General features: G+C 37.5%; 1 protein-coding gene across 1 annotated transcript in view; it reads right to left on the reverse strand.

The window, feature by feature from the left end:
- The window catches only part of USP8 (ubiquitin specific peptidase 8), a 76,996-nt gene that overhangs the window by 49,323 nt on the left and 10,801 nt on the right, over positions 1-16,872 (reverse strand). Inside the window, exons 2-3 of the mRNA XM_007081842.3 lie at positions 6,407-6,575; positions 3,571-3,715 (exon numbers count right to left, since the gene is read on the reverse strand). Coding sequence (XP_007081904.2) covers positions 3,571-3,715; positions 6,407-6,510 — 249 coding nt within the window. The 5' untranslated portion in view covers positions 6,511-6,575. The remainder of the gene's footprint in view (positions 1-3,570; positions 3,716-6,406; positions 6,576-16,872) is intronic.

The following is a 16,872-nucleotide window of genomic DNA, read 5'->3' on the forward strand; positions in this document are numbered from 1 at the left end:
ATCTAGCTAACAAATTAAAAAAAAAAATCTTTTTAATGTTTTAGAGAGAGAGAGAGAGAGAGAGCGCGCGCACGCGAGTGAGAGAGTGCGAGCGGGGGTGGAGCAGAAAGACAAGGAGACACAGAATCCGAAGCAGGCTCTAGGCTCTGAGCTCTCAGCACAGAGCCCGATGCGGGGCTTGCACTCGAACCATGTGATCATGACCTGAGCCAAAGCTGGACACTCAACTAACTGAGCCACCCATGCGCCCCATCTAGTTAGTAAATTTAACATTTCACATACTTGGCGTGCACTGGAGATGCTGGGCTAAATAAAATAAAACGAAAAACAGTTCTAAGGCAGAAGCAGATGTGTACCCTGGACAGAGCAAATGTACCCTGGCAGAGCAAATGAACAGCCAGGGTTACCTGAGCCTTTGCAGGGAACTTCCTAAGCTGAACAACTCCTGCCACTTTCAACTACTCCCTTTGGAAATGCAATAGATACTCTGTGGAAATGGAAAAAATTTATCGATTAAACTGCACTCCTAACCTTCTCAAGTTAAAAAGTAGTAGCAGCAAAAACACTACCAATCTTCTCAAAGGATAAAAGTAACTACAAACTTAGAAAAATACAGCGAGGCACCTGGGTGGCTCAGTCAGTTAAACGTCTGACTTTGGCACAGATCATGATCTCACGGCTTGTGGGATTGGGCCCCACATCGGGCTCTGTGCTGACAGCTCAGAGCCTGGAGCCTGCTTCAGATTCTGTGTCTCCCTCTCTCTCTCTGCCCCTACCCTGCTCGTGCTCTCTTTCTCTCAAAAATAAACAATAAAAAAAAATTTTTTTTTAAAAGAAAAATACAGTAAAAAGTAAACATAAAAACCTGGCCCTCCTACAACAGACAAAATGGCAGACACCAAAACTACCAAGTTATCCAAAGCTGCAACTCTTTCAAAGTATTTACTTTACTAATAAACACTTCTACACTTCTTTTTAAAGCAATTCCATTTTTGGGGTACCTGGGTGGCTCAGTTGGTTGAGTGTCTGACTTCAGCTCAGGTCATGATCTCATGGTTCGTGAGTTCGAGTCCTGCGTTGGGCTCTATGCTGACAGCTCAGAGCCTGGAGCCTGCTTCAGATTCTGTGTCTCCCTCTCTCTCTCTGCCCCTAACCTGCTCGCGCTCTGTCTCTCTCTCAAAATAACCATTAAAAAAAATTAAAACATAAAATAAAGTGATTCCACTTTAATAGATACCATAAAAACCATCAAAGAACATGCAGAAACATGTTTGAATTTGGGAAGGCCACACCTTACCTGCAGACAGACATGCCCAAGAATGTTCTAAGGCAGGACCAATCTAGCCATCTGTGGACAGGAGGATTCATCTCCAAATGCAAGGGGCCACCTTTCCAAGGCTACATCTAAATCCCTGTAACTATTATTAACATGACTTTGCTGGTGAGAAGAAATACCAGCAATGATTTATCACAATTTTTTTAAGTGTATTTATTTATAATTTCTACACCCAATGTAGGGTTCTAACTCACAATCCTGAGAACAGGAGTCTCATGCTCTACCGACTTAGCCAGCCAGGTACCCCTATTACTATTAAATCAAACGTTAAAGTCATCCCTTAACCCACTTAACCAAAAGAAATTATACTGGTGACACTACTCTGGAAAAAAAGTTATTTCAAAGAATATGAGAACTCTTTTTTTTTTTTTTGTACTTCTGTAAGTCAATTTAAACAAGGCAAGCCAATTCTACCACCAGTGAACAAATTAAAATCTCAACACTAATTCAAGAATGGCTTCTCCACCAGGTAAGAAACCTATAAGCAGTATTTGACTACTATTGTCTGGCAGCAAGATTATTACTAAGTAAAGGTGGAACCACCAAAACAATATTCCTCCAATTTCATTAGTGTCTATGTTCTTCTTTTGCCTATTTCTGGTGCAACTGAAATGCAACCATTTTCTCTAGCAACATTTATCCTAGTCATTAATTCTTTTTAATCATTTACACCTCTCCTACCCTCCTTCCCTAACTCCCCATGGCTTCAGCAAAGTGGAAGAAAGGTACCTGCTCAAAGGATTAAAAGAAAAAGTAATAATAATAACATTGATAATAAAAAATAAAAATGGAAGTAATCAGTATTAACTGAACCCTAACATGACGACAATGTCATTCAAATATAAAAAGCTGTCACATAAAAACAAGTGAGTGACTAATCACTTGTTGAATGAAACAGGAAGATGTGGTGTGTAGGTATGTGTACACACACACTGGAGTATTACACAGCTGTAAAAAGGATGACTATGTAATGTATGACAACATGGATGGACCTAGAGGGTATTATACTAAATGAAACAGATTGAGAAAGACAAATGTGGAATCTAAAAAAGTACAAATGAATAAACAAACAAAAAGTAGAATCATACCTGTAAACACAGAGAACTGATGGTTGCCAGAGGGAAGGGAGGTGGGGAGATAGGGAAAATGGGTGAAGGGGAATGGGAGACAGTCTTCCAGTTATGGAATGGGTAAATTATGGGAATAAAAGGCACAGCATAGAGAATGTAGTCAATGATACTGCAATAGTTTTGTATGGTGAGAGATGGTAGCTACACTTGTGGTGAATATAGCATAACATATAGTTGCTGAATTACTATGCTGTACACTGAAACTAATCTAACATTGTGGGTCAACTACACTCAAATAAAAAAGTTAAAAAACAACAAAACACACACACACAAAATAAGTGACTAAACCTCGAACCCTGAGAAAGTACAGCTGCAGTCACATTTTTATTTTAATGTTTATTTATTTTTGAGAAAGACAGAGAGACAGAGCTTGAGTGGGGGAGGGGCAAAAAGGGAGGGAGGCCCAGAATCTGAAGCAGGCTCCAGGTTCTGAGCTGTCAGCACAGAGCCTGATGCAGGGCTCAAACTCATGAACTGCAAATCATGACCTGAGCCAAAGTGGGACGCTTAATCCACTGAGCCACCCAGGCACCCCACAATTTTCTTATTTAATGCATGAGTAAGCTGAATCCTTCCACTTGACTTGGCGATCATTTAGTGGAGAGGAAAACTGATTATGTGTCTGTATGCTGCTATAAACTTGTATTAATCCAGGCGCCTGGGTAGTTCAGTGGGTTAAGCATATGACTTCAGCTCAGGTCATGATTTCATGGTCAGTTTGAATCCCACATAGGGCTTTGTGCTGACAGCTCAGAGCCTGGAGCCTGTTTCAGATTCTGTGTCTCCCTCTCTCTCTGCCCCTCCCCTGCTGACTTGCACGTGTGTGCGTGCATTCTCTCTCTCAAAAATAGAAATTTAAAAAAAACTTGTATTAATCCAAGACAAATTAGGTATGTGTATATAGTGTGAGTGTATCCACATTTATACACATATAACTTTGCAAATAATCAAACTAAATCTGCTTTTTCTATCTGCAAAGGAGTTTGAACATGCTGCTGAATAATGTGATCTAAATTTCAGTATTAGTTAAAACTCTTAGAAGAAATCGATAGCTCTGCTGTGCAAAAATAACTTAGCAAATAAGAATGCAGAAATAAAAGGTACCTGCTGTTGCTTGAAATCAGGCCTTTTTTTGATAAGATTATAAACAGTCACATATTTCATATATAGTACATAGGCCCTTTCCTCATCACGATCTAATCTGCTTTCTTCTGCTGTCTTGAAGATCTTCAGGGCACTCTGTACATAACTTCAATTAGAGAAAAAAAATAATTAAAACACTTGACACATTGGCAGGGGGCAGGGCGAGTCATGTTTAAGGTCTACAGAGTATTTTGATAACATGAATTTCATAATGTAGATTGCATTACTTCATAACTGGTACAAAGTTAGATATATGTTAGGATATAACCTGAAAATTCCCCTAGCCTACAAATAAATAGTTCTGTTTCCTAATAGTTGTTTATATTCCATCAAGCTATTCAAAACGCATTAAGCCTAGTTTTTAAAAGATTTGCTAACAGATAATCCTGAGGCAAGTGTTCCTTGGGCAGCCATGTAATAGTCATACTCTGATTAAAGAACAAAACTCCATACCATTTTTACTGAAGTAAGAAAGGCAAAATCTTTATTACTTTAATGTTAAAATACTTTTCAGTTTTCTTCATCCCTTTCTAACTATGTTGTAAAAATTTCCCCACCTAAAAATCCAAAAAAAAAAAAAAAAGGGACAGGGAAGGGGACGTGATTCAATCTTTTCAACCGGTTAAAGTTTTCTACAAAATGGCCGAACTGCACTCTTATTCACTGGTCCTGGTGGAACAAAAAGAGATTTAAAGTCTAAAAATAAGGCATTTTAAAATTCCACTTCAGTAAAATATTTAAAGATTCTGTGGCCTTCATTATAAGGCCATTTGCCTGGTTAACACTCTTTAGAAAGCAAATTAATAAAATAGGCATTTCTGCAAGAGAAATGCAATCACTTAGGACTAAAGTTCTGGCAATCCAATTATAGTGTCAATGCTTATATATAATGCTCTTTATTGGTAACTTATTTATGCAAAGCAGTGCTTCTTGTTTTTCTATATTTTTCAAACTGCTCCACAACTGCAAACATGGATTAATGATGAAATTGGTCAGGCCAAGAACACCACACAAAGGAACAGGGCCAAAGTGATACTTAGGACCAAAGACAGTCCTATACAAGGACCAGTTTAGTCAGTGTGTATGCCCTGCCTAGCATGGCATCACAGTCCTAGGACAGAAGTAAATCAAACCAAAGCTAGAAAGGAGATTCCCTAGAAGAGCTTAGGAGTACGTGCAACAGCGCTTGGGTTTTCTTTAAACTTTCACTCTGAGGCATGTACATTTCACGGGCTTATATGTAGCAGATCAAGGTGAGATGGCTGCAGTGCTGCTGTGAGTCCAGTGAAACAACCAAAAATCCTAAAAGGATTCTAGCATTTTTTAGAATAGTGCTGTGACATAGCAAGAACATGAGTTTGTGTTTCTATACTTAGGGAGTCCTTCTGACATATCACTTCCTATGGGACCAGGGTGGTCCCAGAGCTAACCTAGACACTGTCAGAATGAAACTGATCTATCTTAGGATTAGGTAAAGATTTCTGAGAAAGCTTCAAGGTGGCTTTATCTTTCCCATTGTTTCCTATTTGAAAGTGATTCAACAGAAGTTAAAGAGCTGCTTTCTCTGTCACTGCATTAATATTACCAACTTAGCTCAAGAAGTGAAACAATCCCTCTCTTCTTCTTCCTGCCCCTAAAAAGATCTCTTTTTAAAAAGCCCATTTTGTCCATAATTATGATGCTTAGAAATACCAGTTCATTTTGGGATTTTCTTTCTTGACCTTCTTTAAAGTTTCTACTATTCCCTCCTCTTCATCCTTGATGTTTTTTCTTTGCATTTTCTGTCTATTCATGTAGAAAATGACTCATAAAGATGTCCCTGTGCATTCATAGGTTTCTCTAGACGTCTGTTCACAGGTTCATTTGGGATCATACATATCTTTTTTTTTAGGGCCTTCCATTTATGGAGGACCCACAGAACCCCTCTTTTCTCCCTGATTTCTACAATCTGCTTACCCCAAGTCCAGGGTATATGGCTGAGTAAATCCATCTTTCTTTCTGAAACTCTATTTCCAACTCTACAGTAATGCAGTTACTTCATTAATCTCCAAATCTCCTTTGTCGGTCAAAATTAATTCAGAGGAAAAGTTCGCTATTGCCTCTTGTCTCTTAACGGAGACAAAACTTCAAGAAGTTAACAATCTTATTGATAGCCCATTTTTAGCGAAATTACTTCCAGTTGATATCAAAATACCTGGACCTCTCCCTCACAATTACATTTTATCTCAAGATAGATATTGTAATCATTATCAGTAAAGTATCATCTCTAGCCTCGACCTCAGCAGGTTGATAGACTCCATGTCTTCAAAAATAAAAATACATAAAATAAATCATTTAGTTAAAAGTTCATGTTAAATTGGTACAAATTAATATTATGCTGAATATAAGATAAAAAAAAATACGTATTTCACTTCCTTTAATCAAAGAAGCCTATGCTAGGACCAGATGTTCCATGTGAAATATACAAGGATAAAAATGATCTTTAATTAAGAAGTATTTCTGCACTATTTTATGAAAGGACATTAACTGTGGCTGTATGAGTTTTGTAGAAACCTCGTAGTCTTCACCTCTTAAACTTATAATCTGATATATTGTCCAAAGAATAGAAAACATGCATTTTGCCAGAATACACATACATTCTGCCAAGATAAAGAACTTCTCTAAGCAGGTCTTATTCATGTGATGATGCCATTTTTCAAATAAGCTTCAAATTGACTACTCCTCTAATTCATTTAATAATACAGAAATGAAGTAAAAATTAATATATGATTCAGTGAAACTAGCAAAGAATACATACTTCTTCGTGCTTATTTTCTCTGGTTTAACTTCTGTCTTCTTATTGAGGTCTTTTAGTGAAGAACTGAGGTAGAGTTCTTTGGGAACTGAAGCCACAGCAGGCATGATGAATTATCTTTACTTTTCCACTTTCACAACGGACGGTGTACTTCATTAAAAGTAGTTCTTTTCTGAAACAAAACAAATGCAAATAATTCCAATTAACAACAAGTGAAAAGACATAAAAGTTCCAAACTGACTCTTTTGTTAAAAGAGTTAAAAGTCGTAAAAGTCCTAAACTATATCTTTTGTTAAAAGAGTTACTTTCAAATTATCTTGAGTATCTATTTTGGGAATTCAAGATATAAAGGGTATCATTAAACAATTTAATTTTTTTCAAATATTCACTAAATGAATTATGATTTCTATTGCTTTGCCTTAATTATTAAGAATCTTTCCTGTCAAAAGCATTAACAGAATAAGAACTTCTATATTTTTCTACCATTAAATCTGCATTAATGCATAGATCACAAGTAGAAAAAAGTTTCATTTAGAAATATTTCCCTCTCTCATTGATAATACCAGTTTATAAAAGGAAACAAACTGGGGGTAGAGAGTAGGCAGGGCCACTTTATGTGGAGCTAGGGATATATGAACAGAATACACCCAAGTACTTTGGTTTATTCTAGAAAGGTCTTTGAAGCTTCATTACATTCTTTGCTCCTCATACACTGTGCTAAATTCTGATTAGGAAGATGGAGCAAGTAGTAAAACGAACATTAAGAGGAAGAAAAGCTGGGTATGTATCAATTGTGTGTGTATGTGTGCAGGAATGCACATAGGGCAGATCAGGAGAGCATAGCAAATGAGGAGTCTCGGCAAGATCCTAAGTTGTCACCAAATGAAAGCTTCAGAGGAATCCCATTAAATTTATACAGTGTCTTCTGCTGTGAAGAACTAATTGCAATTCAAATAAATACAGGCATACCTTGTTTCACTGTACTCCATTTTATTGTGCTTCTGTTTTTTACAAACTGAAGGTTTATGGCCACACTGCATCAAGCAAACCTACTGGTGTCATTTTTCCAACATCTGCTTACTTCATGTCTGTGTCACACTTTGGTAATGCTCACAGTATTTCTAACTCTTTCATTATTATATTTTTTAGTTATCTGTGATTACTGATTACAACTCACTGAAAGCTCAGATTATGGTTAGCATTTTTTAGCAATAATTTTTTATTAAGTTTTTAATTTTGATTTCAGTATAGTTAACATAGCATTATATTAACTTCAGGAGTACAATGTATTGATTCAAGAATTCTACGCATTACTCAGTGCTCTTCATGATAAATGTACTCTTTATTCCACATTACATATTTCACCGATTGCCCCCCCACCCCCACCCCAGCAGCTACCAGTTTGTGCCTGCGTGGCTCAATCAGTTAAGTGTCTGACTTCAGCTCAGGTTATGATCATGTGGGTCGGTGGGTTTGAGCCCTGCATGGGGATCTGTGCTGATGGCTCAGAGCCCTCTTCAGATTCTGTGTCTCCCTCTCTCTCTGCCCCTTCCCTGTTCATGCTCTGCCTCTTTCTCGAAAATAAACACTTAAAAAATCTTTTCAAAAGAATCTGTTTCTTGGTTTGTCTACCTTGTTTTTTTTTTCCTTTGTTTCATTTCTTAAATTCCACGAGTCAATAATATGGTATTTGTCTTTCTCTAAAAATGTCGTTTACATTCTCTAGTGCCATCCATGTTGTTGCAAATGGCAAGATTTCATTCTTTTATATCGCTAAGTATTTCATTACATATATAAAATACGTTATATATATATGCACCATATATAATAAATATATAACATATAAAATATTTTACATATAATTATATGCCATACTCATATATATATAATATATACCACTTCTTCATCTATTCATCTACCAAAGAACACTTGGGTTGCTTCCATATCTTGGCTATTATTATAAATAATGCTGCAATAAACAAAGGGGTGCATGTATCCCTTTGAATTAGTGTTTTTGTATTTTGGGGGTAAATACCCAGTAGTGATTACTGGATCATTGGGTAGTTCTGTTTTTAACTTAAAAAAAAATTTTTTTTACTGTTTTTATTTGTTTTTGAAGACAGAGAGAGGCAGAGTATGAGCAGGGGAGGGGCAGAGAGAGGGGGAGACCCAGAATCTGAAGCAGGCTCCAGGTTCTGAGCTGTCAGCACAGAGCCCGACACGGAGCTTGAACTCATGGAGTGTGAGATCATGACCTGAGCTGAAGTCGGATGCTCAACCGACTGAGCCACCCAGGCACCCCTATTTTTAACTTTTTTTTAAATTTTTTTTTCAACGTTTTTTATTTATTTTTGGGACAGAGAGAGACAGAACATGAACGGGGGAGGGGCAGAGAGAGAGGGAGACACAGAATCGGAAACAGGCTCCAGGCTCCGAGCCATCAGCCCAGAGCCTGACGCGGGGCTCGAACTCACAGACCGCGAGATCGTGACCTGGCTGAAGTCGGACGCCCAACCGACTGCGCCACCCAGGCGCCCCCTATTTTTAACTTTTTAAGAAACAGTCACACTGTTTTCGACAGTGGCTGCACCAGTGGCTGTGCAGTACATGAGGGCTCCTTTTTCTTCACATTCTTGCCAACATTTGTTTCTTGTGTCTTTGATTTTAGCCATTTTGGCAGATGAGATGATACCTCATTGTAGTCTTGCATTTAGATGATGATGAGTGACACCGAATACCTTTATGTGTGTCTGTTGGTCCTCTATATGTCTTTTTTTCTTTAGAATTTTTAAACGTTTATTTATTTTTGAGAGAGAGAGCAAGAGCATGAGCAGGGGAGGGGCAGAGAGAGGGAGGCAGAGGGTCTGAAGCAGGCTCTGTGCTGTCAGCACAGAGCCCAATGTGGGGCTCCAACTCACAAACCATGAGATTATGACCTAACAGACTATGACACCCAGGCGCCCTAGGTCTCCTGTGAAGAAATGTCTGTTCATGTCTTCTGCCTGTTTTTAAACTAGATTATTGTTTTGGGGTATGGGGTTGTATAAGTTCTTTATATATTTTGGATACTAACCCTTTATCAGATATGTCATATGCAAATATCTTCTGCCATTCACTAGTTGGCCTTTGTTTCCCTTACCGTGCAGCTTTTTGATGTAGCCCCAAGAGTTTATTTTTCCGCTTGCCTCATGAGATATATATAGAAAAATGTTGCTATGGCCGATGTTAGAGAAATTACGGCCTATGATCTCTTAGGATTTTTGTGGTTTCAGGTCTCACATGTAGGTCTTTAATCCATTTTGAGTTTATTTTTGTGTATGAAGAAATACATTGTGTGGTCCAATTTCATTCTTTTGCATGTAGCTGTCCAGATAGCCCAACACGATTTGTTGGTCTTTTTCCCATTGTATATTCTTGCCTCCTTTGCTGAAGATTAAGGGACTATACAATTGTGGGTTTATTTCTGGGTTTTCTATTCTGTTCCATTGATCTATTGTCTATTTTTATGCCAGTATCCTACTATTTTGATTACTACACCTGTGTAATAAAAGTCTGGAATTGTGATACCTTCAGTTTCATTTTTTATTTTTCAAGATTGCCTTGGTTACTTGGGGTCTCTTGTGGTTCCATACAAATTTTAGGACTGTTTGTTCTAGTTTGAGTTGCTATTTTGACAGGGATTGCATTAAATCCGTAGATTGCTTTGGGTAGTATAGACATTTGAACAATATTTGTTCTTTCAACCTATGTGCATAGACTGTCTTTCCATTTCTTTGTATCCTCAATTTCTTTCATCAGTGATTTATAGTTTTCAGAGTGCAGGTCTTCCACTTCCTTGGTTAAATTTATTCCTAGATATTTTATTGTACTTGGTGCAACTGTAAATGGAATTCTTAATTTCACTTTCTGCTGCTTCTTTATAAGTGCATAGGAATGCAACAGATTTCTACACACTGATTTTGTATCCTGTGACTTTACCAATTAATTTATCAGTTCTGGTACTTTTTTTGGTTTATGCTTTAGGGTATTCTATATACAGTACCATGTCATCTGCAAAGAGTAAAAGTTTTACTTCTTCCTTACCAATATGGATGCATTTCTATTTGTTGTCTGATTGCTGTGGCTAGGACTTCCAGTACTATGTTGAATAAAAGTGGTGAGAATGGACATCCTTGTCTTGTTCCTGATCTCAGGGGGAAACCTTTCAGTTTTTCACCACTGAGTATGATGTTAACTGTGGGTTTTTCATAGATGGACTTTATTATGTTGACATATGTTTCCTCTACACCTACTTTGTTGAGGGTTTTTGTCATGGATGTTGTACTTTGTCAAATGCTTTTTCTACATCTATTAAAATGATCATATGGTTTGTATCCTTTCTCTTACTGATGTGATCTACCACAGACATTGATTTGTGAATGCTGAACCCACCATCCTGCCATACCAGGAATAAATCTACTTGATCATGGTGTTTTTTTTAATGTATTGTTGGATTCAGTTTGTTAGTATGGAGATATTGGCCTATAGTTCTCTTTTTTTATGGTGTCTTTATTTAGTTTTGGTATCAGGGTGATACTGGCTTCATAGAATGAATTCTGAAGTTTTTCTTTCTCTTTTAGTTTTTGGAATAGTTTGAGAAGAGTGGGTATTAACTCTTCTTTAAATGTTTGGTAGAATTTGCCTGTGAAGCCGACTGGTCCTGACTTTTGTTTGTTGGCAGTTTTTGATGAGTCATTCAATTTCCTTGCTGGTAATCAGTCTGTTCAAATTTTCTATTTCTTCCTGCTTTAGTTTTGGTAGATTATATACTTCTAGGAATTTATCCATTTCTTCTAGGTTGTCCAATTTGTTGGCACATAATTTTTCATAATATTCTTTTATAATTGTTTGTATTTCTGTGGTGTTGGTTGTTATGCCTCCTGTTTCATTTGTGATTTTGTTTATTCAAGTTTGTTTGTTTGTTTGTTTTTGAAGAGTCTGGCTAGAGGTTTATCAATTCTGTTGATCTTTTTAAAGGACCAGCTCCTGCTTTCATTGATCTGTTCTGTTTTTTTGTTTTTGTTTCTATGTCATTTATTTCTGTTCCAATCTTAATAGTTCCTTCCTTCTGTTGGTTTTAGGTATGTTTGTTCTTCTTTTTCTAGCTCCTTTAGGTGTAAGGTTAGGTTGTTTGAGATTTTTCTTGCTTCTTGAAGTAGCCCTGTATTACTATACACTTCCCTCTTAGAACCACTTTTGCTGCATCCCGAAGATTTTAGACCGTGGTGTTTTCATTTTCATTTGTTTCCATGAAATTTATGATTTCTTCGTTGACCCATTCATTGTGTAGTACCATGTTATTTAACCTCCATGTAGTGCTCTTTCCAGATAGTTTCTTGTAGTTGATTTCTAGTTTCATAGTGTTGTGGTCAGAAAAGATGTATATTACTGATCTTCTTGAATTTGTTGACTTGTTTTGTAGCCTAATATGTGATCTTTTGTGGAGAATGTTCCATGTCACTTGAAAAGAGTGCATATTCTGATGTTTTATGATGGAATATTCTGAATATACCCGGTAAATCCCTCTGGTCAGTGGTCATTTAAAGCTACTGTTTTCAGTGTGACTGACTGGCTCAGTGAGAAGAGTATGTGACTCTTGATCTAGGGGTTGTGAGTTCAAGCCCCATGCTGGGTGTAGAGATTACTTAAACAAACATAATTTAAAAATAAAGCTACTGTTTCCTTGTTCATTTTGTTTGGATAATCTGTCCATTGATGTAAATGGGATAATAAAGTCCCTTTCTGTTATTGCATTACTACTAATGATTTCCTTTATGCTTGCTATTAACTGTTTAATGTATTTGGGAGCTCCCATGTTGGGTACATTAAATATTTACGATTGCTATATCTTCTTGCTGGATTGTCCCCTCTATGATTATATAGTGTCCCTGTCTGTCTGTTACAGCCTTGCCTTAATGTCTATCTTGCCCAATGTAAGTATTGCTACCTTGGCTTTCTTTTGACATCCATTTACAAGATAAGTATTTCACCATCCCCTCACTTTTAATCTGCAGGTGTCTTTGGTCTGAAATGAACCTCCTGTATGCAGCATTATTCATGGGTCTTTTTTTTTTTTTTTAATGCACTCTATCACCTTATGTCTTTTGACTGGAGCATTCAATTTATGTTCAAAGTAATTGTTGATAGATATGTATTTATTGCCATTTTATTACTTGTTTTGTGGTTGTTTCTACAGATTTTCTCTGATCCTTTTTTCTCTTGCTCTTTCATGATTTATTGGTTTTCTTTAGTGATATACTGGAATTCCTTTCTCTTTGTTCTTTGCATACCTATTACTGGCTTTTTATTTGTGGTTACTCTTAGGTTTATTATAACATCTTATATATATAGTAATCTATATTAAGTTGGTGATCCACTTTGTACTCCTCTCCCACCCCATGTTTTAGGTATATGGTGTCACATTTTACATCCTTTTATTTTATGAATCCTTTAATTTTTACAGAAATACTCATTTTTACTGCTCTTGTGTTTTCTACTTTTCATCCTCTCACGGTCTTTCCTTTCCATTCAATGATTTCCCTTTAATATTTCTTGTTGGGCTGGTTTAGCACTTATGAACTCCTTTAATTTTGTTTGTCTGAGAAACTCTTTATCTCTCCTTCTCTTCTGAATGCTAGCCTTTCTGGATAGAGTATTCTTGGCTGCAGATTCTTCCCTTTCAGCACTTTGAATATATTATGCCACTCCCTTCTGGCCTGCAGTTTCTGCTGCAAAATCTGCTTACAGGCTTATGGGGCTTCACTTGTATGTAACTATCTTCTTTTCTCTTGCTGCTTTAAGAATTTTTTATTACTACTTTTTGCCATTTTAATTACTATGTTTTGTGGTATGGACCTCCTTGCATTAATTTTTTTGGGAAGATCTCTGCGCCTCCTAGACTTGGATTTCTGTGTCCTTTCCCAGATGAAGGAAGTTTTCAGCTATTATTATTTCTTCAAATAAATTTTCTATCCCCTTTTCTCTTCTTCTTCTGAGATCCCTATAATGCAGATGTTACTACACTTGATGGAGTCAGAGTTCCCTACAACTATTCTCAATTTACCTAATTTCCTTTCCTCTCCTTTGCTCAGCTTGGTTACTTTCCATTACTCTTCCAGGTCATTAATTTGTTCCTCTGCCTCAACTAGTTTGCTATTTATTCCATCAAGTGTATTGTAATTTCATTTATTGTGTTCCTTTTTTTTTCTTCAGTGTGTTTTTTTTTGGTTTTTTTTTTTTTTTTTTTGAGAGAGACTGAGCAGGAGCAGGGGAGGGACAGAGAGAGAGGGAGACACAGAATCCAAAACAGGCTCCAGGCTCTGAGCTGTCAGCACAGAGCCCGATGCAGGGCTTGAACCCACGAACCCCAAGATCATGACCTGAGTCGAAGCTGGACACTTAACCAACTGAGCCACCCAGGTGTCCCTCATTTATAGTGTTCTTGATATCTGGTTCTGTCTTCTTTGTTAAGTGTCTCATTCGCTGATGTACTCCACTCTTTTCTCAAGTCCAGTGAGTTATCTTAGTGATCATTACTTTAAATTCTTTAGCAGGCACATTATATCCATTTCACTTAGTCTTCTGTTGCGGTGTGGTCTTGTTCTTTCATTTTGGACATATTTCTCTGTCTCCTCATTTTGTTAACTTTGTTTCTCTGTGGTAAGAAGGTAAGCTACATCTCTTGCTCTTCACGTTAATGGCCTTATGAAGAAGAGGTCCTATAATGTCCTGTGTTCAATGTCCCCTGTTCCCCAGGGCCTGGTGCTTCAGGGAGTATCTCCCATGTGTGTTGCATGTGCTCTGCTGTTGAGAACCTGGCCTCTTTTTCCTTCAATCCAGTTGTCTGCAGAGGCTCTCTTTGCCTGTTGTGGGCAGTGTTTGATCCCGGGTGGGGTGGGACACATTTTAACAAGGTGTGTGGTGGTCTGCTTGCGAAATGAGATGTGTCACTGCTGCCGGTAGAAGTGAGGTCCCACAAAATGCATGCGTCAGGAGACAAGGTGTGGTGGGGTCTGTGCCAGTCTTCTGGGGGAGGGGGCCTGCAGTGCCCAGACTGAGCCAAGTGTGACTGGGAAGGGCGATCTGCCAAAGTACAGGGATCAGGCTTGGTGTAAGCAAATTAGATAGTGAGTGTTGGTGCTATGCTGGTTCCTGCAGGTGGCACTGTGTTTATACTGGGGGGAGTGTGCCAGCTCCTTTGTTCCTGTTGGGGTCTCTCTGTGATCCTGCCTCTCTAGGCCACACTCTGAATAAATCACTCTCTTTCCCACTTGTCCCCAGTGTTTTTCAAACTGCTGCTTCCAGGCTGTATCTTCATGGGCTGTTTGTCGTGCTGTCTCTTTAAGGTTGGGGACTCCACTTCCTAACACCTTCCTGGCTCTCCAAGAGCCCGAGCCTGCTGATTTTTAAAATCCCAGGCTTTAAGTCCCACCGGTAAAATCCCAGGCTCTAAGTCCCACCAGTCGTAAGAACTCACAAAATGCAGCTCCTCTCGCTTTCAAAGCAAATGCTATGGGAAAATGTCTCCCCTGTGTGGGCTCTCTGGTGTGAAGCTCTCTGTTTTTTGCCCTTCTTCTTACCACAAGTTCCCTCCCCACCATAGATAGCTGCAGTTCATTTTGCTTCCAAACTGTATCTCTGCCCTCCCTACCTTCTCTGATGGGGCCTTCTTCTTCCACACCTTTAGCTGTGGAATTTGTTCTGCCAGTCTCCAAATCATTTTCTGGGCCATTTACACTGATGTGAGTGTTATCTAGTAGTAACTCTGGGACAAGGTGAGCTTAGGGTTCTCCTACTCTACCATCTTCCCAGCCAGCAATAAAGTATTTTTTAATTTAGCAATGTAGTTTTTTAGACCTATGCTATTGCACACTAAATAGACTATAGTACAGTGTAAACATAACTTTCATATGGATTAGGAAACAAAAAAATTCATTTGGTTCTTTTTATTGCAATATTTGTTTTATTGCAGTGGTCTGGAACTGAACTCACAATGCCTCCAAGGTATGCCTGTAACTACATTAATGCATTTAACAGACTGTAACTTTTTCCCCCATCATTTCCTTTCACTATCTTAATGCTCTTCCTTTTATCAGTTTACTTTTATTAGATGAGTGGTCATCAATGAACATCTAATCCTGAAAAGCTGAGTAAGGTACAACTTAGGGGGAAAAAGGCCATCTGTTCACTTTTGTGAAACTCCAAAGGCACACTGATTTGCTTTGATTCTAGTCATGTTTTATATTAAATACTAATATTTTGTGATTTTTTAAAACTTATTCCTTCTAACCCTGTACAATCAACCGACTGCCTTAGTCACCAAACCTAGCTGTCTATTTTTCTCTAAAAGTTACATTTTTATAACATTCATGTTTTTCCATCTTATACTTGCTCTATGTACCTACAAACACATGTTTAATCAAATGCTTTACTTAGCAGTTTCAGATCTCTGCATTTAGGAACAAGTCTTATACAGAAGCACTTTCTACACTTTTCTCTCCACCCTGTGTTCTGTGACTAAAGCCAAAGGGATAGGGGAGGAAAAAAACCTTTGGACCACACCATTATTCCCAAATGGATCAAAAACATTAAATGCCCTTCTAGTTACATATCTAATTCATCAACAATTCATCACAAAAACAGGTCACAGCACCCATTAAGTAGAGTATGACAGGGATCCCTTGGATTTCCTCACAATTACAGAGACTACAGCATTGTCTGAGTATCTTAACTTGCAAAAAACACTATGTTATGTGTTAAAGATATAAAGGGTATATAAGACATGGTCCGTGACTTTCCAAGATAAACAGTTTACCACAGAACACCCTTTTGTCCCCCATTCCCACCTCCTGCCTATCCCCCTAACTCTGAGTGAAAAAGCAGGAATATATATAACACCATTTGTATAAAGTTTTAAAACAAATTAAACAGTGTATTGCTTAAAGATACAAATAAGATAAATCTATAAAGACAGACAGGAAATGATAAACATAAATTCTGTATCTGGAGAGGCAGACAGAGGATGTAATCAGGAGACACATACAAGGTGTCAGTAAGGTTTTATTCCTCAGCTTCAGTGGCACATTTGAAGGTGATCATACGGTAATCATTTTATTGTCATGCTTCATAACATATAAAAGAATTTAAGTAATGTACTTAACATAGATCTCATAAAAAATTTTAAAGAAAGCAATTAACTATGAGTATAACAATGCAAATATGAATAAAAATGTGCAATTGCATATAAATATGAAAACACCCAGACACATGTGAAAGTTAGGAAGTATGGGTAAAACAAAGACAAAATATGTATGTTTTAAAATATTGATTTAAAAAAATATATTTAGAATACTGGAAGAGCCTGATACATAAATCTTTTGGAATATAGCTTCCATTCAGTGGTGTGAATAGAAGCAAAAGCATGAGCATTA

The sequence above is a fragment of the Panthera tigris genome, chromosome B3 (genome assembly GCF_018350195.1).
Source record: "Panthera tigris isolate Pti1 chromosome B3, P.tigris_Pti1_mat1.1, whole genome shotgun sequence".
NCBI classification, from domain to species: domain Eukaryota; kingdom Metazoa; phylum Chordata; class Mammalia; order Carnivora; family Felidae; genus Panthera; species Panthera tigris.